Consider the following 26,198-nt stretch of genomic DNA (forward strand, 5'->3'; position numbering starts at 1 on the left):
TCAGCAGATTTTGGTAAGTTTATATTTATATAGGACCAAGAAGTTTGTTTTAAAGATTTTAAGATGTGTAGTTACATTATTACGATTTGCTCTATAAAGGTTTTTATTGATTATTTAAGTTAGAGGTTTTCAGGACGGAAGAGGCAAAAAATCCAGATTATCTTGGTCAAAAAAGTTATATTAGTTTTACCATCAGTTAGCTTGTAGTGTTTGTACACTGCATACCACACAGGTAAATCATGGTTTCATCTCACAGTGCCCAGGACTGTGAGCTCCAGCGTTTGGGAGAGGCTAAGAGGACTCGTGCCGAGCTGGAGAGGCTACACACTGAGCTGGAGAGAACAGAGGAGCAGAGCATCTCCGTGGAGCCCGAGAGCGAGGTCAAAGAACTGAGGCAGCAGCTCCTGCGGGCATACAACGAGCTGAGGGCTGCCGAGAACACGCAGTACAAGACGCAACTCCGACTGAAGTGGTGAGCCGCGCAGCACACGCCCAACCACTGCAATGTATCGAATCCAAATTAATCCCGAGAGAGGAAGCCTTTAATCGAAACAAAAACGCCCTCTTCGCATGCAGCTTCGTCTTTCTTAGAAACACCAACTACTGACAGGAACCAAGTAACATGAGAATAAGACATCACAGAGAAGTGAAACTAGTGGTGAAGCAGAAGTTGAGTACAGTAAGAGAACATACGTGGGAATGGACACACGCACATAGTAATGACACTGTTTTGCTTAGCCGGCAACATTTTCTTCTTTACTGCTGATGCTGTTTACACCATTGACTGAACATGAAGGTAGACGACATGACCGCTCCCCAAAAGTGAAGCCAAAGCAGCAGAGTAGCTCATAAACCCTACCTCCACCATGTTAGTGGCTTCGACATAATGATAATATCACTTATTTATTCATATAGCACCTTTCAAAACACAGCTACAACGTGCTAAACAAGTTCGAAGGCCAACAATAGGAAACTATTAAAAAGCAATTTGAAGAAAAACACTCAGCGATAGAGAGCATACAGAAATAAAAGTTTTAAAGCACACCGATAAAAAAGTGTTTTTAGGAGAGATTTTTAAGAGGAGAAGGAGTTTGCCAGATGGATCTCCTCTGAGAGATTGTTCCAAAGAGTGGAAGCACTGAAAGAAAGGGGGGCCGGTCCTCAGCCCGGGATTGTGGAATGGCGGGCAGGGCCTTCGCTGAGGACCTCAGGCTACGTCCAGGCACATATGGTGTTCTTAGGCAGTTACATTGAGCTCTCTCAAGTTGTGGGAAGAGGAGAAACAACTGCTCTGTATGATCTGTTTCGGTCAAAGCTGGTGCGCTGATAGGTGCTTCAATCTTTTTCGATCTAACTGCACAGGCAATTTGCTGCGTGTTATCAATTCAGTCACATTTTCTGGTGCCTGGTTTGAATTTGTTATTCGATGCTACAAAAAGAGGCAAAACCCCATGATTGGCAGCTGAGACTGAACCCCAATTTGGTCAAGCATGTGAATCAATGGGACGTCGCCACTGCAGCTACATCCCCCAATCACAACTGTGCAGACTCTACCCCACAAAAGAGATTATCTGCAGCGTTCTTATCCAGGATATTTTGGCTTCTTTTCTGGCTAGTGGGAGGAAGTGGGGACACGTCGTCCATCTTTATTTACAGCCTGTGGTTTACACACTTGAGAGTAACAACAGGAATAAAAACTATTTGAGGTTTTACTGCCTAAATGTTTTTGTGGCAGTAACCACATTTCCTCAGAGTTTCGTCACAAGGGGTTAAAGGTTGATGCACAACCAGTTTCTAATGGATTTTTACATTTCCTGAACGTGTGATGTTGTATTATCCCTTCACCCTGATTAGTGTTTTGACATCTGTTCTGCCTTCCTGCTCCCTGCAGCCGGTTTTCCTCCTCTCTTCTGCCGGTTTTATCTTTTCCCTTCCCTCGAATCACTCAGCACCCCCAGTCAGCGTGTCCAAAGGGTCAAGCACACCCACAGAGCTGGAAAAGAACGCACTCGCTCAAGCGTCTCTCTCCTCTCTGTACACAAACTTAACTTTTCAAGGGCCAAAGGGAGGTTATCGGAACATTGCTAGGCAACGCGGTAACACACGCCGGTGCTTCCCAAAGCGCGCTCGTGTCGAATGGGAGTTGCATAAACAAAACACTTAAAGGAGTAAGTTAAACTGACATTTAAGGGAATGAAACAGTTCAAATGTCGATTTGTGTCGCAGTTAAGATTTCTGTTGAGTTTGAATCCCCAACGATGAGATCATTGCAACTCCCCACACAGTAAACGTCAATGTACGAATTAAACAGACTGTGAAAGGACAGTGATACTGATTACTGATAATGTATGGAAGGAAACTAATACAAGTACAAAGGGCAAGTGTGATCAAAGTTTCGGGGGTTAAAATATTAATGAGTGTGAAAAAGTGAAAATATTATACCCCCTAAATAATTATTGTGGCTCATATTTTTGGTTTTAGCTGCACTGCAATTAAAGGAAAAAACCTTGGAAAGTCAACCACTCGTATCACATCAATTCAGCGGCGTATTGCAAAGATACGATCTAGAGGATACGCTGGTTTTAAGCCTCACACTGAAGCAGAGAGTTGTGGCCGCAGCGGTAATTGAAATATTAAATGGAAACACTTAAGGAGCGTTCCTTGAGAGCATTCGTGTGCGTACATCGTGTGCAAGAGCTGATCGGTGCTGAGTTCTCATCTTCTCCTCGTCTTTTTCTTCTCCTCTTGCTGCCCTTTCTGCCTTTCACACTCTCCAGCCTAATCTCCCCCCCACCCCTCTTTCCGTCTCCCTCCCTTGTCCACATGGCTACCGGTCTGCATATGATCAGCAGATGCTCCCCACTTAAATATGCCTTTTAACATCTTTGCGTCCTTCATCTTGAGCCAAACATGCACAGAGGAATTCCTCAGCGCCTTTTCCAGTGGCATACTTAAGCATCCACGCAGTTTTCTATATATTTCTTTGAATATCCAATATATCGACTTGTCAGCGAGATATGATGAAACAAACAGCAAAATGATATGATGTTTTTTAAAGGTTACAAAGCTGAGCTGAAACTGTTTGATAGAAAGCAGCTCAAGCGGCTCAAAAGAGCTTTTGCCACAGGGAAATAAGAAAATAATACAACGGTTGAACTGTGTGTGGCACTTGACTATGATTCTTTATGTACAGTATGAAAACTCCTTACCTGTGTCTAAAGTTCGTAGCAGCGTCTGACATTTCTATCCGAGTAATCAGATTTTCTTTTTCTCCTCTTACCTCGGCTCACCTCGACGCTGTGCAGTCTGTGGGAGGAGAAGCGCTACCTGGAGAGAGAGAATGAGACTCAGCTGGAACCTGCTGTAAGTTGCACCATCCAGGTCGGGTTTCAGAGATGTGGATTACCGCTGCAATAACTGTCTTCAGAGGGGATAAATATGAGTTTTACTATAAGCCTCCACCCAGGCCTAATCCCTCCATGTGATGACTTGCCATTGGCTCTTTTTTTAAGGGCCCGTTAAAGCAACAAGAAGCCCAAACGTTTTATATTCCACTCTCTCGTCTTCACAAAAATATGATGCATGTGCTAAATAATTTTTTATCCCTCGGAGGGAGGTTTCTCATTCTGTAGGCAAAGCAGGAAAAATCAAGTTAGTCATCATTTAAAGCAACAGATTTACAACGAAAATAATTTATAATAATTTATACATTCACAAATCTTAATAAAACCCCTTTATCCACTTGCTTCTGTTTGAGTCATACACCACAGTTCACTTTATCATGCTGCAGTGCATATTAATACTGTATTACTTTTATTATTCAGAGTGTCAGACATCTACCACAATGTAGAGCCTTTCCAACACTTGGATGGGCAAGACAGTCTCTAGCAGCTGATGAATCAGCGGCGCAAACTCTCAGCGATTGTGTCAGAAGAAGAATACAAACGTAGAACCCGTAAGGCAGGCGGGAGAATGACGTGAACAAATCACCAACGCCGTAAAAATTCAGTGAAATTATTTTCCAGGCGCCAATTAATGTTTGATTACTGTTTGCAACAACAAAACATTCCGAAGGTGCTTGTGCTCTGCTTTCATGCCTCCGGCTGCGAGTGATGGCGTTCATGAGTCAGAGAGGCTCATGGGTAATGACTAGGGACATTTGACAGACTTACCTTCTGCTCACAAAGGAATACATAATCAAATGTGACACAAGAGACAATGTGTATTAATGGTAACCAATGTCTATGACAAACGCTGAGTTGCAGAAATGCTGAATCAAGCTGAAAAATGCAATAGGAGGATGCCACACTGCCAAGACCGAAGGCATGTGATGATTTCAACATGTCCTTGCGTGATGTCACATCCTAAAAGCCTCTGACACCTGTTATAAAACACATACATTTTATTAGTTCAAAAATAGTTTATAGAAGACACTACATTTACCTCTCTGCGGTTATATGCCTCCGACAACCAGTCCAATTTCCGGCCCTTCAGGTGTTCCTGACAAAGTGCATCCACAGTTATATGAGGTCTACACAACCTGTTGATGTCTGTCCATTTATTATCCAATAAAAATAATGAATCAGTTAACCCTTGAGTCCAAGTGACAACTGGCCAAAGTGTGATCTAATTAGAAGGATTCCCTGAACTTGATCCCGAGACAAAGTGTGATCTGTGAGGTCAAGGCAACGTTGATCTTTGACCTTTTACCACCAAATTCAAATCGGTTCATCCTCAAGTCCCAGTGAAGGTTAAAACCTAATCTGAAGAAATTCCTTCAAGAAGTTTTTTGATACATCATTTTCACAAGAATGGGAAAACCAGAAAACATAATGCCTTCAGTCACTGACTGTCAGTGGGGTGGAGGCATAAAATTAGCTCTCCAGTGTCCTGAATGAGCCGAATGTTTTGAATGTGGAAATCAGTTGAAGCATGCAGGAGCTGTCGGAGCCAGAAGTCCCACAACTGCAGAAGAAGCTTAGTATTTCAAAGAGTAGTAGAGTAGGAGGAGGTGAGAGAAGAGAAATGAGAACAGGAACGTCCTGAATAGCTGAAGGTTTTGATGATGAAATTGATTTGCGTATGCTGGGGTTGCAGTCGACCAAAGCCCCCCCAAAAATTAGGACTATAATAAAGAAACCGTAAAACTGGCAGCTGCAACTGCATGACAAGACATGTGGGCAGGAGCCCTCCACTGTGAACTGGTCATATTGAACCGACAGCATTAAGTGTTCTCTTCAGCAGGATGAGCCACACTGAGGGCGGTTGAATTCTTCTTTCTCCCTGTCGCACACAAAAACAAAAACATGCTTGTCATGCGTGATTCATGAACTATGTGTTTCATCGCTGACGTCTCAAATGCATTTCTAATTGTTTTCCCGAGGAGCCATAAACTAAATCTTTACGGCGCATGACACTGAACAAGCTGAATTGATAACGGCTGGTGGAGTTGCAGCTGATTTACTTTAATGGCGACGCTTTGTGAAGTTAAGTCAGCGTAATGCGACAGTGCTGACTGAAAAACACGTGTGTGCGGTGCAGAAAACGATGAGAATTAACATTTTTGCATGAAACTGGATCCGCTCCAAGCACCGCCAAACGGTTTCACCTCAGTGATAGATGCTCAACTTCAGGTTCATCAAATTTAAAATGCAAGTTTGGAGTCGTTTAACGTGGGTCTAAATCAAGTGCTGAATCATTCACCGAAACATGAACCAAACAAATGCGAAGCAAAAGAGCTGATTTGAAGTGTTTCTAAAAGAAAATGTGCAAAGCAAAGACTTCGAAAACCTTGATTACTGATCTAATGTTCATGTTGGTGGGTCGTCCAGGAGCTGGAGAGCAGAATCAAAGCCCTGCAGGATAAAAATGAGGATCTGAGGATAGAGGTGGCTCAGAGACAAGTGGAAGTCAGGTACCTCTCATGACCAAACCTCTTTTCATCCAGTTGGTGTTATTTCCCATGTCTTTTATTTGTTCATTTTAGTTGTTTCCATTGTTTGTGTGCTCTTGCCTGTTTATTACAATGAGAAACCCTGCAAATGATTCCCTTCAGTGCTTTTAATTACCAGTTTTAAGAAGCAGGAACTTGTGTGTGTGTTTGTGTGTGTGTGTGTGTGTGTGTGTGTTGCCAGAAATCTCACTGAAGATGTGGAAACCCATGAAGCTCAGATACTGAGAGAACAGAAAGAGCTGGAGGACCAGAAGGAGATCATAGAGCTCAAAGAGGTTTGTGTGTCTGTGTGTGTGCGTGTGTGCCCCTGACTGACTGAGCATAATTTACAGCACACCAACAATAAAACAACAAAGCATGTTCTTTATTACATTTTTGTGCGTGTCTCTGTGTGTCACCAGGCAGAGAAAGCCCAGCTCATCAGCGTACCTGACCAGATATCAGAGAAGATGAAGAGGAAACACTCCAAGAAGGAGTAAGTGCATTTAATCTATAACTTTACAGAAAATAAAGTGAGCGAGTTCGCTGAGAAAACACTGAAGAGGAAGCACGATAGAAACTAATGGTTTTCTCCTGGAATTGAACAATTATCTGAAAATCAGATCCCAAATCTTCAATTATTCTGTTATCCGTGTTATTATACTGCACTTTTCATAATGTGAGTGTGTGCTGCTAAATAATAATGATAAAATCTTTATTTATAAAGCCCTTCTCAAGGTTATAAAGGACTTTATGGATAACTACAAACAAGTAATTAATACATACAAATTAACATAAGAACAAAAACAGTCACAGAAGAAACAAAACACAAAACGTGAGAGAAATCTGATCCAATATAAATAATTTATAAGGTTTTATTTAAATTATATTTCCTCAGTGAAAACTTTTAATTAGATCTGGGCAAAACTCAAGCTAACTATTCATTTTAATCCTTTCTCTGCAAAGAAAATTCAATATCCAGTTCCATTTGTGGTTCAGTTTCTCCTCTGCAGCCTTGCTTGCGTATAAGTAGAAAAATAATGTTGGCAATCCCTCTCTTTTAATAAAAATGACAACCATATGTGTTAAGCTCCAGTCAAAAGCCCCTTAATCACCAGAGGATAGCTCCACTTGGAGCCGCGCTGCAGTCTCTTTTAATGTTTACTCCAAATTAATACTTGGCTCTGTAGCGATGCAGCGGAGCCGTCTGCATGAGCCATGTGAGCTCCAGTACAACCTGCAATCTAAAATTCACAAAGCTGAGTGGCACCGGGAGGGGGGGTGTTAAAGATGGATGCACACGCTGTTATTTCATAAGATCTGCACTACTACAAAGCTTGTGTGATGATTAAACTCTGTGTTGTGCTTCTTTTGTCTTTATAATACTCTGTCCCTCTCCTCCAAACACGCCAGAGCCGCTCTGAAGGAAATAGAAGCCCTGAACGCCGTGATCTCCGAATCGGAGCAGCAAGTGCAGGAGGTGGAAGTACGAAACCGATCCCTCAGGAGGAGGAGGGAGGAGGTGGTGCAGAAGCTGGAGGCTCTCCAGGCCCAAGTCGAAGCCAGTCAGAGAGAGTGCAGACAGCTGCTGAAAGAACAGGAAGTCAGCAGGGAGGAGGAGGTGGAATTCATTGGGACCAGGTACAGAACTATTAAAACAGCCAAAAGTGGATTACATGGAGAGGGCGTCTTAAAAAGGACGAATGTGGATATATGAATATATTAAGATGGAAACACAGTGGTTGAGATGTTTTCAAATGAGCTGCTGTGTGTTTTGTGTCACCAGAGGTATCCTGGAAATGAAGCTACAGAACGTCATGTGTGACAGAAAGCTCCTGTTCGAGAGCCAGTCTGTGCAGCTCCAGGAGAAAAATAGGTAGAGAATGGAAACTGAGCTCAATGACACATGTAAATGAGTATCCACATATTCATACACATGTGAATTTGAAATTTACAGAAGGACACATGTAGTGCGTATATCTAGAATGTATGTATTTAGATCAGATACATCGGGGTCGATGTCTGGAATCTACAACAACACCTGTTTGTATTATTTTACATTAGCACAGTACAGATGCCTGTTTTCTTCATAATTATTTCTGAAGTTTTTTAGATCCAGTCATGCACCCGCATCCGCACCCTTAATGGAATCTGCTCCAGAGGTTAATGGATTCTTCCTCAGCCTATGCGCCAGACCTCCACCGAGTTTCAATAAATTGGGTTCAGTAGTTTTTGCATAATAACTGGCAGACCGATAAACATCAATGCAAACATAACCTCCTCGACATAGGTGTATACTCCAAAGCATTTCTTCAGCTACTTTCTTGCCACAGTTAAAAAACCTGATATCATAACAAGAATTGCTCATCTATATAATGAGCCAAGTTTGACAGAGTGAACTTCAGCCGGTTGGTGCCGCATACGCAACCTTCTGATGATGATAAATATTTAAAATGGTGTCTGTGTTTTTCCCTTCAGGCAGATGCAAGCCCTCAAGAGGATGGAGCACGCGTTGACCATGGCCACGGAGCAGCTAGCACACGTGCAATCGATCCACAGCGAGCTGCAGGCCCAGGTGAATTGTGGGTCGGTGCTTTCAATGTCAGCAGGAGAAACCTCTGCTCCGATTTGGAGCGGTGAAACGACATGCATCCAAATTCTCCCTCACAACATTAAACACACACCCCTCATGGTTTTTGAGTGTGGGGACATTTTTTGAATAATGTCACAGAGCCAATAAAAAGCACATTAAGTGTTTAATCTGTATTACGCAGGGAGCATTTTGGTTTCTCCGGCTTCCTGTAGTTTTACTGATGTTCAAAGTTTTTACAAAGAAAAGTGGAAACAGAGACGAACAGAGCGAGCGGGGTACGGGAAACGCATCAGCACATGTCACAAGCACATAAACAGTATGGAAGGAATCCATTATGACACATTGGGGGATTGACACACACGTAGGACACTTTGAAAACAAAGCAGTTGCGCAACAGGATTTATTCATTAATCTGCCAATCATTAAATAAACATTAATATAACTGTTCAGACGAGGATTGAAAAGTCTCCAGTGCAAGTCAAATAAGATGTGACTGATGGGTTTAGTATTTACCCCAAAGTCCACACATTCTTTACTGAGGTAGAATAACAGAAACTAATAAAGCACAATGTTTGTTTTGCTGCTACAAAGCTTCATATCGAACAGAATATGATTTTTGTATTTTTAAAGATTGTGTGGATTGTGTTATCGTGAACAGTAATAAAGCAAATTCACTTTCATTTTATGAAAAAAGCTCTGCACACAACTTCCAGCACACAATCAATACAAAGTGATGTTGCAGGACTGTTTGAGGAGGACTCACTAATGACAAGGACATATTCTGAAGTAGCTCAGGATCAGTAACGTTTAGAACAGGCACCGCACTAGTATAACATGTACTTTACATAACTGCAAAAAGCCCTTAAAACCGTTTCATGTAGTTGCCCCCCCCCCATCTTCCTTGGACTAACAATCTTTAAATATGGAGCACTGTAGCTCATACTTCTGAACACGAGGCCTGGCAACCCTGCGGAGAGGTGCAATCCTGCACGCCCGGAGGCATTCAATTTTCATAAGCTCCTGTGAACACTTTTAGTGTCGCTGGATCTAAGGGCTATCAGAAAGGCCTCAGGGAACCTCTGATATATAGTATTAATTATTTTGCGGCCAGTGTTTTAATGTGGGATTGAATATGCACTGACCGAATTTATTATGAAGTCTGGTAATCTTTGTACCGACTCCTTGCGGCCCCTTCACTTTCACATCCCCCAGATTGCGAAAGTCTAAAGAACTGTAATCAGGGAAACAATTGATGCTAATGTATTTTACGCGCTTTGTCTAAGAGTCTGGAGGGAACCGCGGCAGATGTTCAGATCTCCTCTTGCTTCGCTGGAAAGCCCGAGCGCACGTTTGATGTTTATTTTCTGAATTGAACCTTCCAAGTTAGACGCTGTTCCCAGAAGAGAGGCCGGCGCTCGGCAGAGGATGGAGCTTCAGAAGGAGGTGGACTCTCTTAAAGTCGGCTTTGAAAAACAGGTGAGAAACAATGTGTGTGGGGTCGACTCGGTACCATTAGCAGCTCCATTAACAGTCGACAGCAGTAGCCACCTAACAAGAGAAGCCTGTAGTGTTTCTTTCTTTCTTTTTTACACTACACAAAGAAGTGAATAAACCATATTTCAGTTTTAAAGTACTTTAATGTCTCTAAACGTTTTGTTATTGTTTGAATGTTTTATGTTTGTTCTTTTTGGTATATTTCATATTTGGAGTCTTATCTTCCAAGTTTAATGATCCCTACAGGGAAAATGCTGGACTTTGCACCAAAAAGGTTTCAGTATTCATCCTCTTCTTTCTAAAGAGACTTTTAGTCCATATTCCAGTCTCTCACTGCATCGAGTAAACCCTTCAGTTCTATCCAAAAGAGAACATTCTTAAATGTGTTCCCTCATCCAGCTCTCCGTGGCAGAGGAGGAGAGCCAGAAGAAGCGGCAGTACGGGATGATCCAGGAGCTGCTGCAGGAGTCGAACCTCCTCAGAGAGGAACTCCACCACCTCAGATGTCTCACCAAGATCAAAGTTGAGGAGAGGGGCCAGAAGCACCGCGAACTGCTCAGGGCCGAGGTGCAACACAACACACACACAAACCTAACACACCATCAGGAATTCTATGTATATCCAGCTATGACGTCTCCATTAGTGTGTGGTTATTAACACATGCACACACAGATGTATATGTCACAGACCAGGACATTTTGGTTATGAGAAAAAAATGCCCCTTGGCAGAAATGACTCTTTAAGAGATCCTGTCTTCCTACTGATATCAAAACCTCTTTCCAATCCACTTCACTTGTGACCGAGGATTGATTGAGTCTTTTATCTGATCAAATGATTTGGATATGAAGATGAATGACAAGTGATCACTGTCAAGAACTGACTGCTGAATGACAGGAGGGAGAACATTTGCAGCTCACAGGGGATTGGCTTATGGCAAGTGTGGAGCTCAGAGGCAGCAGGGACAGTGCATTTGATATAAGAACACCGTCTTCCTGACTGAACTAAACACTTTGCTTAATTTGGGTGTAACAAGTTTCCAATACTGATACCAGCCAGTACGTTTACACTCCAACAAACCCTTTTGAAATAGACATTTAAATTAAAATCAATTTGCATCTGTTTATTCTCCAAAATAAAAGTTTTTGTTTCAGTAAACATAAACACATATACCAATATGTTCGTGACAATCTCATATCAGCCAGCCGCCAAATCAATCAGGCTTCAACCAGGACGGCTCGATCGCCATTTGAATTTGTTTGTTCATTTATTCGGTGTCGGAACAGAAGCTCCCACATCATTTCAAAAGAGATGTGCTCCCACAAATTGAAGGAGGACGCTTGCGAGTACACACACGCAAATGGACATGATGAAACTGTGGTTGTGTTTGTGTAACTCTCCGCAGCGACTGCACCAGCTCATCCAGTACGAGCTGCGAGAGAAAGACCTGATCATCATGGACCACAACAAGCTGAATACTCTGCTGCAGCGCAGGTGTTATTTCCTCCTCTGTTTCTTTCACCTGCCACCTTCATTAGGTGTGTGTGTGTGTGTGTGTGTGTGTGGTGAGGAGAGGATTTTGATAACAGAGAAGCTTCTAAGCTGTTAATAGCAGGCATTAGAGAAACCTCTGTCACTGTCTTCTTATTGTAGTTTTTTTGCATTGTGGTGATTCATCTTGAAACTTCACAGCTCGATTCAAGATCTCTAAGTTAATTCCAGTTTCAGCAGATGTACAGATGGTGTTTCTGCATCTTAACTTAAATACGCCGAGAGTCTTAGCGGTCGGTCTGCATCGCTGAAATTGAATTCCTATACAAGGAATATTGACGTAACCAATTCTTCAACCGATTATTGATTCTGTAGTTGTGGTTTCCTCCCCCGGGCGATTCAGCAGCTGGGATCACAATTATCTCAGACGTCTGCACATGTTGTCTGGGTAGAAAACCAAAACGGACTAATTGGTCATACTTCAGTGTTCAGACTTGGACCGATGCCTCTGGCACCACCCAGAAAACCCAAGCAGAAACTCGCACAGTGCGATGTTACGAACGGATGAGGCTGCACCCGACACTAAATCTGCAAAAACGCACCCGCGTCTGGCAAAACAGGACATGGATGGTTCAATATTTTGGTTCCTCTCATTGTTCAGTCACATCGTGTAAATTTAGGAATAAGGAAAGTCTCACACTAGTTGAGTGTATTTGCGTCTTGCATGAATATTGTGTAAATATGACATTTCTCCCAATGTTATCATTCTTTAGTTCATATTTTAACACCTTAATGTAACATTGTATTTTCAACTGTCATTGGCTAAAGATGCAAACCCTGCGGTATATAGATTGTACAGGACCTAGCTTGATGTTAACAAAGAGAATAAAGCCGCCTGTTTCACAGCTTCTGATCTTGACAGCAGCCACAAGCCAGACTTTGTAACGCAGACGCTTCATCGCTTCATCGGTGTTTTTCTTTCTTTTTTTTTTACCCCTGTCAGAATATCACAGTATTCTAAACTGTGCGACATGTTTACGGAGGAGAAGAACAAGTACGTCAAGCTGAAGCAGCTCGCCTCGCAGTCGTTCACCGAGCTGACGGAGCAGCTCAGGGTCCTGGAGAACGAGACGGAGATCCAGCACACCATCGCCGTCAACAAGGACAGGTGCGTGCACGTGCGTGTTTCCTCGAGGGAGTGAACAAACATCACGTACGCACAATCGCATCCAGAAAGTCTCGAAACAAAAAGCTTCATCTGTAAAAGTCATCATCTCTTGTTTGTTTCACAAGCGCATTTGCTACCACTGAAGCTTTGCTTGTCTGCATTTACGTCTCCATCCCAGATTCCTCACAAAGGCTCGTATGAAGCTCTCCAACTGCTCCAAAATGAGGGACAAGCTGCGCAATGACATCTCCAAGGTCCACACAGACACACACACACACACAAACACACACACACAGAGATAGAGATGTGATCAGTCAGCACACACTGACGGGAAGCTGGCTGGGCCTCCTCTGTGCCATAAGCCAGTATCACAAATTTAGCAGTTTATATAAACAGATTAAATATATCACAGAGGGTGATGTGATTCACGGAGCCCAGAGCTCGACACAATCGGCCTGTAGATGAGTTGTTTTTGACTGGGTTCCCGATTTGCAATCCGAGCCCTGAAACCTTGTTTTCCACCACCGCACACACCCAGCTTCCTCTGTGTTTGTGAACTTTTCGTGTCATTTACAGTGGAATTCCTTGTTTGGCTTTTGAAGTTAAAATCATAAATGTGCATCGGAATGTTTTTTTTTTAACGTAATTTCCCTCAGGTTGCATGGAAGCACCATCAGATCAGTCAGGATGGTGACGACCACAAACTGGAGCTGGCGAAACTCACCCAAATGATCAACCTCCAGGAGCAGGCACTTCTGGAGATCACCAAGAACCATGAGACGGCTGTGCAGTGTCGCAATTGTCTGTAGGTTACAAACTTGACAATCTCACAATTTTACTTTTATGAGGATCCAATAATAATGTTTGATACTTGTGTGTGTGTATCTGTTTGTCACGTCCAGTGGCATCCAGCTGCTGGAGCACGAGGAGGTGTTGTTCAACTACCGCGGGAAGGTGAACGTCCAGGAGGCGGCCATCGGTAACGGCAACGTGGCGCTGGAGACGTTGGAGAGGGAAATGAAAGATCTGCAGTTGGCCATCAGTGAGGAGAAGAGACAGATTGAGCTGAAGAAGAAGGAGGTGCCCCTGAATAGAAAGCTGGAGGGAGAGATCACCGTGCTGCAGATAGAGGTCAGAGAACTCGGACCTTTGCTCTCGTGCACATCACACAAAGACACAAGCTGTGGTCAGCGGAAGGTCAAGGGGGATATTTGTGTAACTGTATCTCAATGTTTCTGTACACATTTACAAATCTGAATATGCACACGCGGAGTGAATAACGGCTACACAACTCTCCACACACCCAAACAATATATTAAAGAACAGTGACAAAAAATAAGCAACGAAAGAAGTCATCCCACCTAACATTTAGACCCGCAAGCTAATTTGCAAAAAAGTGTAGGTGGTCGGATGAGGGTGGGTAATTCATTTACATTTTTTAACTGAAATCTATCATTAAAAATTATATTATACGTAAATATATATTTAAACGTATATATATTATATAGTAAACAGTGATGACAGTGACAGGCTCCCAACACCCACTTTCCCGTTGTCTATCGATGAACACACTTCTTCTTTCTGAAAACGAACACTTTGCTTGATGTGGCTTTGCTAAGGCAGCTCCCAAACCTTGGCAGATTGGACCTTTAATAAACTGCTGTCCACATTTCCCAAATGTCCAATCTTAGCATTCCGTCTGCAATCTGTCTGATGTGTCAATTAAATAGTTTTCCCGGTGTGATTATAAAATTTTCCCTGAAATGGCAGATGTGTGTATCGGCAAAGTTGTCCTTGGAATCTTGAGAGAACATGGCCAACAGTGCCTCGGGCGACTGTCCAGGCAGTAGTGTGTGTGTGTGTGTGTGTGTGTGAGAGAGTGTTGCATTTCATTTAATATAAAAAAAAAAGATCATTCTAGACATTTATGTGATTTATATGATGTCGGAGAATCCTCATAGGATCTCAGTAGGCAGAGGATTGTGTGAACTTGTGAGTCGTATGTGTCTGAGGTGTATCTTAGCTAAGATCTCCAAAAAGAACAGTTGAGAAGGAGCTTTTCGATTCATGCAAATACTTTTAAAGCTTCATCTCATAAGCAAACTCTTGAAAAAACTTTCTCAAAATATTGAATTTATTCACTTTTCCTTTACTCTGTAAGCTGACTTTGATATTTACTAAAGCGGTCAGTTTCTCAGCCTGGCTTATCGGAGCCGATCCCCTCCCGCCGTGCTGCTGAGGTGAACCGAGTGAGGATGCACACACTCAGAAGTTTGAACAGAAAGACAGACACCGATATTTTCTGTCCCTGACGAACTCGTGCAGCAGGAGGATGAGAAAGAGGAGGAAGATGAAAAACTTCAAACAAGCGCACGTTGCACACGTTTCACAGGAAACAGATTCAGACTCATGAATAAATAACACAAAAACACAAACATGTTCAAGGGAACTCTGCGTTGCAAAGAGAATGACAGACATAGAAGGAGAGAGAGAGAGAGAGATTCAAGCGATGCACACACACACACGCACTCAAAGTTTTCCCAGCCAGCGGGGGTGTCGAGGGACTGGGTGTGTGTTGTTGCTCTGGATCAGAGCGATCAGAGCTTCTCACTCGCTGCTGGACCAGACTTTTCTCATCTGAGTCTTGTGCTCTGTTGGATGAACACAGTGCTGGAACATGCTTCACCATGTGCTGCTCTTCTGAATAACGCCCCTGTCCCTTTTCTCCATCTGTTTACTCCTTCTGCTGTTTATCATTTGCAACAACGGTGGCCTGGTGAGGCCATTTCTATTCTTCTCCTTGGTTCTTTCTCTCATCATTAGCTCTTAACCCTGTTTTGTCCTCATCTTATTCTGACCGTTCCTTCTTTCCTTGTCCCCTCAAGGCATTCTCAAGGTTTTTGTGTTTCCTTCGGTGTAACTTTATCTGCCCATCCCTGTTTCCAGTACATTTTCTCTCAGCTATTATCCTTTTTATTTCTTTCCCGTCGACTGACCTCGTATTTGGCAGTACATTCGGTAAATTCATTTCCTATTTTCATAAGTTTGTTCACCACTTTCAGTTCCAAAACTGAAATATATCTCAGCAACTAGTGGTTGGATAGCCACAATTCAGACATGTGTGGTCCCCAGAGGATGAACCCCGCTGACTGGTGACTTGACTTTTCATGCAGCACCGTCAGCAGGTCACAGTTTCCACCTATCCAGTGAAATGTGTCAACTCTGGCTTCACATTTTTTTCCTGACATTCTTTTCTTTGATCCCCCAAAAATGATTTTAATGCCACCATGAGTTTGGTCCTATGGGTGCAAATGCATTGCTATTTAAGCAACATGCCTGCTGGACGGAAAAATGACATCAGTCTACTCAGGGTATACGATTGGGCCATTAGTCCTGTTTTAATACACATGATGCAAAATCTGGAACTTTCTAATGATTAACCACTTCCACCCCTTCTAAGTGTATTAGTCCATTTATCTTTTCTTCCATCCATCCATTCATTCCATACCTCTCCCTCTCCGTCGTGTGCAAAAGGCAAATCATTTTCTAAATCGCCATTTTCCCCTCTCGCAGCAATCAAGCTCCTCTCTGTACAGAAAGTGACTCACGGGGGTCTCAGCCTACTGCAGGAGACCTGGCAGCTCGAGTCATTTCCCCCCCCCCGAATTCATTTTCTATGCGAAACTCAATCTCCACGCAAACTGCCTCGCCGCTGATTTATCCTATAGTGTGTATTTGTATTCATCTGTGAGCAGTTTATCTGTTCATTGCAGAAGAATCCCCCCCCCCTCGCCCCCTTCCCTTTTGATGGGATATTTTGACAAAGATAGATCGGGCCATCTGTGACACTATTGAAGTTCAATATACTCTGAGGCTTTCATTTGCAATGAGGAATTTTAATTGCGGCAAAATAAACAGAGGTTGGTGTTGGATTCTGAATTTACTACTTGTTTATGAGCTGCTGGCTCGTCGTCATCGCACGCACGCACACACACACACACACACACACACACACACACACACACACACACACACAGGCACACATACAGGTACACACACCGAGCTCAGTCCTGTTACAATAACACCCTCGCAGCTACATCTGACTATCGTTGAACAGCCTTCTAATGGCGAACTCGACTTCAGTATCCCAAAGACACAGACAGCGATGCAGTGTATTTATGGAGCGCTCACACAGTGTCAGTCACGGAGGGAGATTTATTTCAGGGTGGGGCTGATGACATTCGGCTCTGTCCCTACAGTGGTGAGTCACATCGCTCGGCTGTCTGTCTCTTAAATCTTGGTCCTGACCTGTCTGGAACTTATTACTATGGGGAAGTCCACCGTGAGCCGCGTCTTGATGGACAGCTTGTGTGATGAATGTGAGAGAGGAGGCAGACAAAAAGCAAGATCATTTAAAGTCATTTAGCACCTGAATCACTCAAAACAAAGCCAGCACCTGACTTGTGTTCTCTCCACTATAGTTTGACATTGACACCAACATTAATCCGTTAACCAATCCCACGTGTCTCCAATATTCTTATGTAGAATTCAAGTTCAATACATGTATTTTAACATCTAAGTATAGATTCAATTCAGATTTAGTGCAACCTCCCATAACCTGATATGATTCTTTTTTTACCTTCTGCTTTCAATTCCTAACCCATTTTTGAGGAAGTGCTCTATAAATAAGGTCATTACTTATCATTATTACACTGTTAAATATGCAGTGGTCCGTCTATTATGTGGCTTTTTAAAGCCGTCATGTTAACCACGAACTGAGCTGAGATTATGTTAATGGCATGCAAATTTCATTCTGCCCTGATGCTGTCATATATACAATGGTTTACACCATTCATGAGCCGGGACAGCAGCTGCTCTTTGTGACTGTCAGATGAACAAAACAGAGACGCAGGCAGGGACACTGACACAGAGACAGATGAATTCAAAGGGAAAAGACAAACACATGCGCATGTGAACAGAGGAAGGAGGAGGACGAGGATAAAAATGTTAAAAGTGAAGGCAATAAAGACAGAGAGAGAGAGATGGAAAAAAAGACAGATTGAGGAGCGGAGGGGGGGAAGAGAAGATAGACGTGCTGTATATACATCCATCATCTGAGGTTTGAATGGCTTTGGGTGGCTACGCATGAAGGTGGAACACAGATCAATCAGATTCAGAAGCACTGGGCACACACTCATCTCCTGTGGATATTTGCAGATTTTTTACGTCTGGAAAAAGTTCATCTTCATTTAAAGCTTTGAAGTTCATAAAAATGCCTTTGAAACAGTGACGTTTGTTTTGACTGAATTGAACCATTCATCAATTATTACCTGTTTATCCCTCAAGGTCAAAGTCAAACTGAAATTAATTAATTGCAGCATTTGTTATGACTTGTGCACAGAATTTTAAATAGCAAAATGAAGAAAATTATGTTTTACTAATACTCCATACCAATACTCCCACGTTTTCTATGTGGGGTGGTCACTTCCAGAAAAAGATGACGTTAGCCGTTGCTTAGTCTCACCTGTGACTTGAGAACTTTCTCTCCTTGAATCAGTCAAAAGTCCCAGCACGTTTCCTGCATTACAGTCTGATCATTTGCCATCAACACAACTGGACCAAAAAAGATATACATCTCTGTCAATCTTGACTTTTCATCCCGTTTTTATATCATCAAATAACATATAAATAAACCAAGACCTTGACAAAACTTCAGTGTAACAGGAACTTCCTGCCAGAAACCAACTTTTCCTTTCAGAAACCAACTTTGCGAAGAATTTGATCTGTAGTTTTAAGTTTGGTCCATGTCCCATCAGCAAACATGGAGAAGGCGGGACTTATGAACTATACCGCCGCCAACCACTTGGTGGCGATTGAGAATCTTTACATACAGTCTATTGGTTAGCCTACTAACTTTCACTTCCTAACTGGAAATGAACTTTTAACAACACTAAAAGTTATAGGGACATTAGTGCAGCTTTATAAGATCAAATGAAGCAGAAGAGAAAATGCCTAGCCTCAACCACGGTATCATATTTTGAAGTTGGGTGACCTTAGGTGGTTAGATGACCTTCATTTGTTCATTCAGCCTTAATTGGAAAAAAAATGTCTATGTTTCTTAATTTTGACTTCGAATTCACCCCTTGCATCACGTTCTCACGCCATGAGCAGGATCCTCTTCTCTGAGTCAAATTCTCTGTGAAAACTGCAGACAACCTTGATCCCAGTTGATCGGCTCCAATTCCTGCTTCTCAGCGTCTCTCGTCTCCCCAGCTCTGTCTTTCATGTCTGATTCTACATTCGATCTCTCATTCCTTTTTCTCACTCTGGGCTTCATGCTGTCTTCCCTTTGCTCCTCTCCACTTCATCTTCCTTAGTCTGTCAGTCTTTTGTCAGCCTCCGATCCGCTCTCATCTCCTCAGTCTATGAGCTCAGTGTTTCTGCCTCTCAAGTTCTCTTTTTAATGTCATGCCGAGCCTCCGTGCTCCGAGCCTGACAAACACCTTTCGTTTAATCACATGGCAGCCATACTATCCAGTTAGAAGTCCAGTCATGTGATGTTGAGCGAGCAGAATCTTTTTTTAACCGGCTCAACACTTTTAGTCCGTCTGATCAAGACCCGCTGTCTGTTTGCGTAAGCGCGGCTTCATTAGTCTCTTCCGCGGCGGGGGGGGGGGGGGGGGGGGGGGGGGGGGAATGGGATTCATCACTTTGTTCCACGCCGCTCTGGAATGGCGGGAAGCTGCTGTTTCATAACGCAGGTCATGCCGGGTCAGACCGCCCGTGTGCAGCAGTTTTTCGCATGCTGTTTTTCACGTGAACGCACCCCCCCGCCCCCCCCCCCCCCTTCCTTCCTCTCTCTTTACAGTCTGCCGTCTAACCAATCGCTTCCTCTTCACCTAAATTTGTTTCCCTTCGCTGGCACTATTAATATTTCCTCTGTCATTTGATTTGCGTTTTATTTCCTTCATTCTATTTTCTGCTTAGGTTCCTTTTACGGTCCCTGTCGTGGCTGCTTGATCATCTCGGCTTCATATAGTTTTATATAGAGACCACCTTTGTGTTGTTGTCATTGGGTCCAGTGGGTATTTGCATTCGCGTTGAGATTCTGTCACTGCTTTTAATTGCTCCTTCCTATCAACACTCCTTGCACCTGACTTCTTATTTATCTTCGTCTCAGGATAATAGAATCATTTTTTCATGAAATAGTCTGATCCCATGAAGCTGTGGCTCCATTTAATCTTGATGGTGGTTAAATTATATGGATCATCATTCTGTTTTAGCTAAACTAAAGTGCAGTGTCTGTTTGGAATGGGCTGTCCTGGGTTTATGCTCCGCGGCTACCTCAGAGTTATGCCTTGTGATTAGTGAGTCCACCTCTCACTGTTTTACAATGCACTGTCACTGTGCAGTCAGAGAACTTTGTGTTCATCCTACCTGGATTATCTGCACTGAAGATTTTATAATTGATGTAAGTTTAAATGATTCACTCAACTGCTGTTATTTTTTGACACAATCTTATTCAACCCAGATTTATTCAATGAATCACTTGAGGCTACATGACCTGTTTACACAATGTTTTCTTGGCTGCACCCTTCTATCAGCTGGAAATAGTCTGTGTCTCATTTCCCCGGAACTCCATCCAACATATTTGGTATTCCATAAAAAGTTGTTCTCTGGAATCTCAATGAACTTAACTCAATGATTCAACAACACCCAGGAAACAACCACAAGTTTGTATGGACTGTTCTTCTATGTTGACAATGATATAAAACACAGGAAATCAGAAGATGTAAATATCTGAAGTTTGAATCATTGAGAATTTACGCATTTGTGTTACACAACAAAACCCATTGTGTACTTCATGTCTAGAGAATATGCAGGGGAGCAGACTTTTTCTTAAATATTTTTAAAACTATTTTATTTTCATGTTACGAGCTTGAATTTGTATTCTCTCCTGCCTTCGCTGTGTCACTATCTTTAATTAATGTCTATGATGGTATATTCAGCTTTATATAAACTATTAAGCAATAAATCATGTCAGCTGCAGCATCTCAGTGTCGGCTCAAGGCGCTGTCCTCTCTCCTTCTGTCAACGTCGTCTCTCGTCCTCCCGGCTGCATTTGGTATCCTCTCTCTTTTAACTTTGTGTGTTTTAAGTCGTGCATCCTCTCCTTCGCTGCTTTAAGGGCTGGCACAAAAACAAACAACACCACCATAGTACCTAAGAGGAATCCTGTGGTGTTTTTAAAATTTGGTTTCTCTAATCGCACTTTGCCAGGGACTTGTTACCAAGCAGGGAGTATAGCTCTCATCAATCGGAACCACATTTAGCTGAGAAATGTGTTTTTTGTGAAATCCCCAGTGAAACAAGTATCTTAAAGGCCTGGAGGAGAAGACACAGACAGAAGCACAGCAGTTGTAGATTTCCTGCTTTTATACTTTTATATTGTTTACTCATTCATTTGCGTGAAGTGTGTTGTCCTGGGGGAAATTAGTGCATTATCTTCATTACTTGACAGTGACTCAATCGGTATTTGGGTATTAAATTTATATATATAGAAAGTTCCACATATATTGACTAAATTCACAAAAACTAATTTTCTTTAACTAAATACTTGCTTTTTAATATACTTAAAGTATTATGAGTATATGCATGTTCATATGAGAGTAGCGTGCTCTACTACGTCAATCAGGACAGAGACTTAAAGAAAGTATTTCTGATTGAACAATACTTCTCTCACTATTGATTGTTTTTTGAAATTCCCTATAAGTAATGTGAACAAGAATTGTAGAAATGTGGGGCAGCGTACAGCTCACCTGGTGGAGCTGCCGCGGGCCGGGATCGATTCCAGCCTGAGGCCCTTTACTGCATGTCATCCCCCACTCTCTGTGCCCCTCTTTCACCACTAAACTCTGTGTCTGTCCTTCATGTCAAATAAAGGTCATAAAAGATATTTGCTGATATAAGTATTGGAGTAAAAGTGAAATAAACCCGAAAAATATTATTTACTTGATAACAGTGACGAAGTAAATGTACTTCTGCATTTATGGTATTATTGAGTACAATGTACTTCTTTGTGTACTGACTGGAAGTCTAGTCTTTTACTTTGTCTCTGATTTCCTCCATGTCTCAGCTTTCAGAAGCCAGGGACAAGACAATTGAATGTCTGAACCAAACCGTGGCTTACAAAGAATTAAAAGGCAACGACCCGACGTCCAAAGAACTGGTCAGGAAAATGGAGCAGGTACCGGACAACACTGCCAAGATCTCAAGTCTTTCATTCCAAAGGATTCCTAGGATTCTGCAAGGCAACAGTCATTGTGTCTCTTTCCACGTGTGCGTATTTAGCTCAAGGTGAATCTTGCCGAACGCGAGAGGCAGCTGCTGGAGAAGACGCTCCTCGTGGACCAGGTGACCCGTCTGTCGAAGCCGCTCAGCGAGCAGGATGAGAGCTGCCGGCAGGACCGACTCTCGCTGGGGAAGAAGGTAGACGACAAGATCCTCTCGCGCACAGACAGAGACAAAGCTTTTAATGCTGCACAGACACAAACAAACATAAGCCCCGGCACAGATTAACACACGGATGTTATAGCGTTCACCGGTTTATACACAGTCTAGGGTTTTACCTCTCTTTCTCTCAAACACAAACACACTTGCACATTTTGTGAGGAGCATGTGCGGCCCATGTGAGGAGCATGCAGAGCGAGCGTTTAGTTCACCGAGCATTAGAACTTCCTCCACTTGCTTGTCTCTCTCTCTCTCTCTCTCTCGCACGCGCTCTCTCTCTCGCTCTCTTGCTCTCTCGCTCTCTCTCTCTAAAGCTCCTTCTCTTGCACAAACTATAAAAAAGCCTGTGGAACAAGGTTCATTCCATGTAACTCAGGGCAAATCTGCCTCAACAGTTATGTGTAACAAAACAAAAGGAAAACCAGTTTACAAGGGGGAGTATCTAAACGAATCAATATGAGATTCCCCTAATGTGTGTGTCTGTTTGTGTGTGTTTGTGTGCGTGTGTTTTCGACCTCCAGCTCAACGAGATCCGAGCTCAGGTAATCGAAGCCACCCACCGACTGATGGCCGTGTCTGCCGAACTTTCCATGAAGCAAGCTGCTGCTTTGTCTCAACAGCAGGAGATCACAGAGAGAGAGCTCCAGGTCAGAGGTCACACTGACACGCACACTCTCAGCACAACAACAACGTGACTCTTTGCAACTTTGGACAAGATGAGTTTTCACTGCGTCACATCTTTCACCTCAAACCTGCTTATTTCCACCGAGGTAAACAGAGAGAGAAACTAATATTCCTTCAGTCCTAAATGAAAATGAAGAAAACAAAGAAACTGAACAGGAACAAATCAACGAATAAGAGGTGACGGAGAAGCTTGAATTCAGACACGAGAGATGATTATTCCCTATTTCTGACGGTGTTGGGTTAATGTTCGTTGCATTGGAGAAGACAGATACAGGAATGTTGAGTTTATACAGCTCTCTGTGAACACAGCTTGTTTCTTTCCTAACATGTGCACAGAATGCAGCGAAAGCATTAAAGCCATCGGCTAAAAGAATTATGTAAGCAACACATTTTGAAAGCGTGACGCTGGTTTGGGCAGAAACTCTGTCTTAATAAAATATTTAACTAATAAAAAAAAAATGGGAGGATTCCCCACGTGCCTCGTAAATGTTTCAGATGCCGTGTATTAATAACCTGGAGAGTCCCGGCAGCTGATGTGCCGACGCCGTTGTAGAAAATGCAGAGGCACAACTATCGTCCAAATTCTGACACTAATTCGAACATCTGCTTTTTTCGGGCGCAGTCAGACCCGAGTCGAGCCAGGAGGGCGCAGGGTGGACGGAGTGACGGGAATACAAAGTGAACGTCTCTCAATCATTCTTCCAGATGGACATGTGCCAGCGGCGGCAGGAGCAGGGCCTGCCACCGTGCCCTGAGATGGAGGAGGAGTGGAGGCGGATGCTCCGGAACAAGAGGAGGCGGCAGAGGGACAAAGAGGAGAGAGAGAAGGTAAAGGATCGCACACAAAGATCCTGGCGGTCAGGAGGCCATTAAAGCACCGAGGGGGCGAGAGTAGAAGACACAGTGACCAAGAGATAAGAAAAGAAAGAGCGGAGGGACACCAGAATCGATTTGGAGTCTGAGGAACAAAAGACACACACAGACTGAGAGGAGGGAGTAAAAACTATTAACACCCACAAGAGCCCAGACAGGGAACTGAAGTGTGCACATCACAGGGACATGAAGGGCAGATACACTGACAAACAGAAGTGGAAGCTGTCCTCACAAGAGCAGCACAAACACAGGGATCAGTGGCGTCTGAGTCCAGCTGTCTCCAGCTTGTCTGCGCTCACACTCATCGCTACTTTCTCACCCGATTCACATCTGCGGCCTGCATTTTCTTTTTACTCTTTTTATGTATCCTTCGTTTTAATGTTTTCTCATAAGAGGAATCTGTTTTTGTACATATTGTTTATTTTGTTCCTGCCGTTATTGCTTGTTCTTCTGTGCACTCTTCAGATCACATGCCAGCAGATAAACTGTTCATACGCATGAGGGGAATCAGCTCTTTGAAGCCTCTGTGACATTTCGGCTCAGTCCGTTTCCATGATGTAGTCAAATGAAAGTTAAAGGGCGGAGTGCCGCCCGGTCCACACTAACGCGGCTATGAAGAGATTTGAACAAATTCCTTTGGAAAGTGCAGATTTAAAAACTCTAGGTCGTTTTACAAGTTAGAAGCTAAATTTAGCATCATTGCACGGCTGACAGTCACAGATGTGTGTCTCGCCAAATTTGACGTGGAACCACAGCATTCGTTTCTGGTAGTTGACGGATCTTTGATGTAGATTGTACCGCCCCCTACTGGCCCGATCTGCTTTATGAGCATTTTCGTGTCGATAAATATATTTTGTAAAAAAGAATATAGAGGCGTGTTGACAGAGAGCTAAAATATTAGTTTGAAGGCAAATGACAATTTGACCCATCAGCCTCATGGATGCAACAACTGTCAGCGTTCATATAATTCAAGTATAGTTCTACTACTGGTCTTTATTTTATTCATATAATTTAAAAACCTTAGTCCTTGAACTAAAATTATAACTTAATTCCTCCTGTTGTGTTCCAGTCTCCTGCGTCTCATCACCTGTCAGTGAGTTAAATGAAAATATGCAGTGACGGTGTCTCGATGGTGTAAAGCGCCGTGTCTCTCTGTGATCGCTCTAATATGTATTTTCACTGATGGGCGTTTATATGAAAAAGAAAGATTCATGGATCAAATTTTAAACAGCCTTGAGATCCCGAGTGCCACTGTTCAGCGATGCCCTTGCACTCGTCTTTAAAAAATTGTGGGAAGTAATTATTCCATTTGCGTGATTAAAATTCAGGGAAATTGAATTTTAACTATTTAGTTGAAGGTCGAGCGGACTTGCATCAAATATTAAAACCTGCCTTTGGTGTGTGTGTGTGCGTGTGTGTGTGTATGTCTGTGCGAGCGCAGCTGGCTCAAGAAGAAGAGTGGAACCAGTTGCCAAATGGAGAGTTCACCACAGCTGAGAGCCGTCCCAACGCGTACATCCCCGAGACCGACTCGCTCCCTCTGCCCAGACCCTACGGAGCCCAGCCGCCGTTCAAGCCCTCGCAGCCAGGGGGCAACATGAGGCACATCCGCAAACCAACGCTCAAACCCATCGAGATGTAAGAAACAATATGTGCACCTTCAGGAAGGAGATATACTTGCTGTGAACTACGCACACATATCATGGCTGCACTAATTTCATTAAAGTGTCCCTGGGAGATATCTAATTTTTACTCAGGGGAAATTAGGAAATCAAGAATCTAACGTTTTAAATATATTTTCTAGTGGATTTGGCAAATCAATAAATGTGTATCTGCACCTCCCTGCTCCTCGTGTGTGTTTTCACCCTCAACTCACCACTGCTGTTTCCTCTTGTTTGTGTACTTGACGACTGCATCTGGTTATAATTTAGTTCCCTTTTAGTTTTTTTTTACATTTCCTGGTAAGAGTTTACTGCAGTCTGCTAACAGTAACACTTAGTCCAGTGAAAAACAGGAAACGTGGGAGATTGAATTGTCTCACTACCTTTCTTCTTCATTCCACAAATGTCTACGGGTTCCTTGTTGTTGTCCCTCGCTCTTGTAATCTTGCGGCCGATGAATAAACGGCAACGTGTCTAAGCTCTTAATGTCTGGGACCATGAATTTAAATATGGAGAGGAACACAAGGCTATAAAGAGCAGAGAGAATGACAAAGAGAGCAGAATGAAGAAAAAGGGAGTTGTGATGGAAAATGGAAGTTGAGGACGGGTTGGAGAGTACAGAGTGAAGACAGAAAAGTCTCCCAGGGGATCACAGCTTGTGAGCATGTGTGACACTGACGTTATGCACCGTGGCTGATTCTGAAGTTAACGGTTTGAATAGTTGAGATAATTAGCTCAAGCTTAAAGGATGAGCAGTTTAAGTTATGCACCAAAAGAAATGGATAAATCATCGGA

General features: G+C 43.0%; 1 protein-coding gene across 1 annotated transcript; it reads left to right on the top strand.

Moving 5' to 3' along the window:
- The first annotated feature begins 239 nt into the window (after positions 1-239).
- On the top strand, positions 240-25,846 carry ccdc146 (coiled-coil domain containing 146). The gene is made up of 20 exons (XM_062383372.1): positions 240-472; positions 3,306-3,363; positions 5,832-5,914; positions 6,135-6,228; positions 6,355-6,428; positions 7,346-7,573; positions 7,719-7,808; positions 8,411-8,507; positions 9,909-10,001; positions 10,419-10,586; positions 11,422-11,510; positions 12,511-12,675; positions 12,854-12,929; positions 13,332-13,480; positions 13,578-13,806; positions 21,812-21,922; positions 22,027-22,164; positions 22,707-22,832; positions 23,575-23,697; positions 25,184-25,846. Exons 1-20 carry the CDS (start codon positions 240-242, stop codon positions 25,382-25,384), a joined length of 2,625 nt encoding a protein of 874 aa, XP_062239356.1. The 3' UTR covers positions 25,385-25,846.
- The last annotated feature ends 352 nt before the right edge of the window (positions 25,847-26,198 follow it).

The sequence above is a fragment of the Platichthys flesus genome, chromosome 23 (assembly GCF_949316205.1).
Source record: "Platichthys flesus chromosome 23, fPlaFle2.1, whole genome shotgun sequence".
In the NCBI taxonomy this organism is placed as follows: domain Eukaryota; kingdom Metazoa; phylum Chordata; class Actinopteri; order Pleuronectiformes; family Pleuronectidae; genus Platichthys; species Platichthys flesus.

Coding starts and splice junctions, on each gene's coding strand:
- ccdc146 (XM_062383372.1), top strand. CDS start 240: ATGGTTTCATCTCACAGTGCCCAGGACTGTGAGCTCCAGCGTTTGGGA. Junction 7,809..8,410: donor CAGCTCCAGGAGAAAAATAG/GTAGAGAATGGA, acceptor TTTTCCCTTCAG/GCAGATGCAAGCCCTCAAGA. Junction 22,833..23,574: donor TCACAGAGAGAGAGCTCCAG/GTCAGAGGTCAC, acceptor TCATTCTTCCAG/ATGGACATGTGCCAGCGGCG.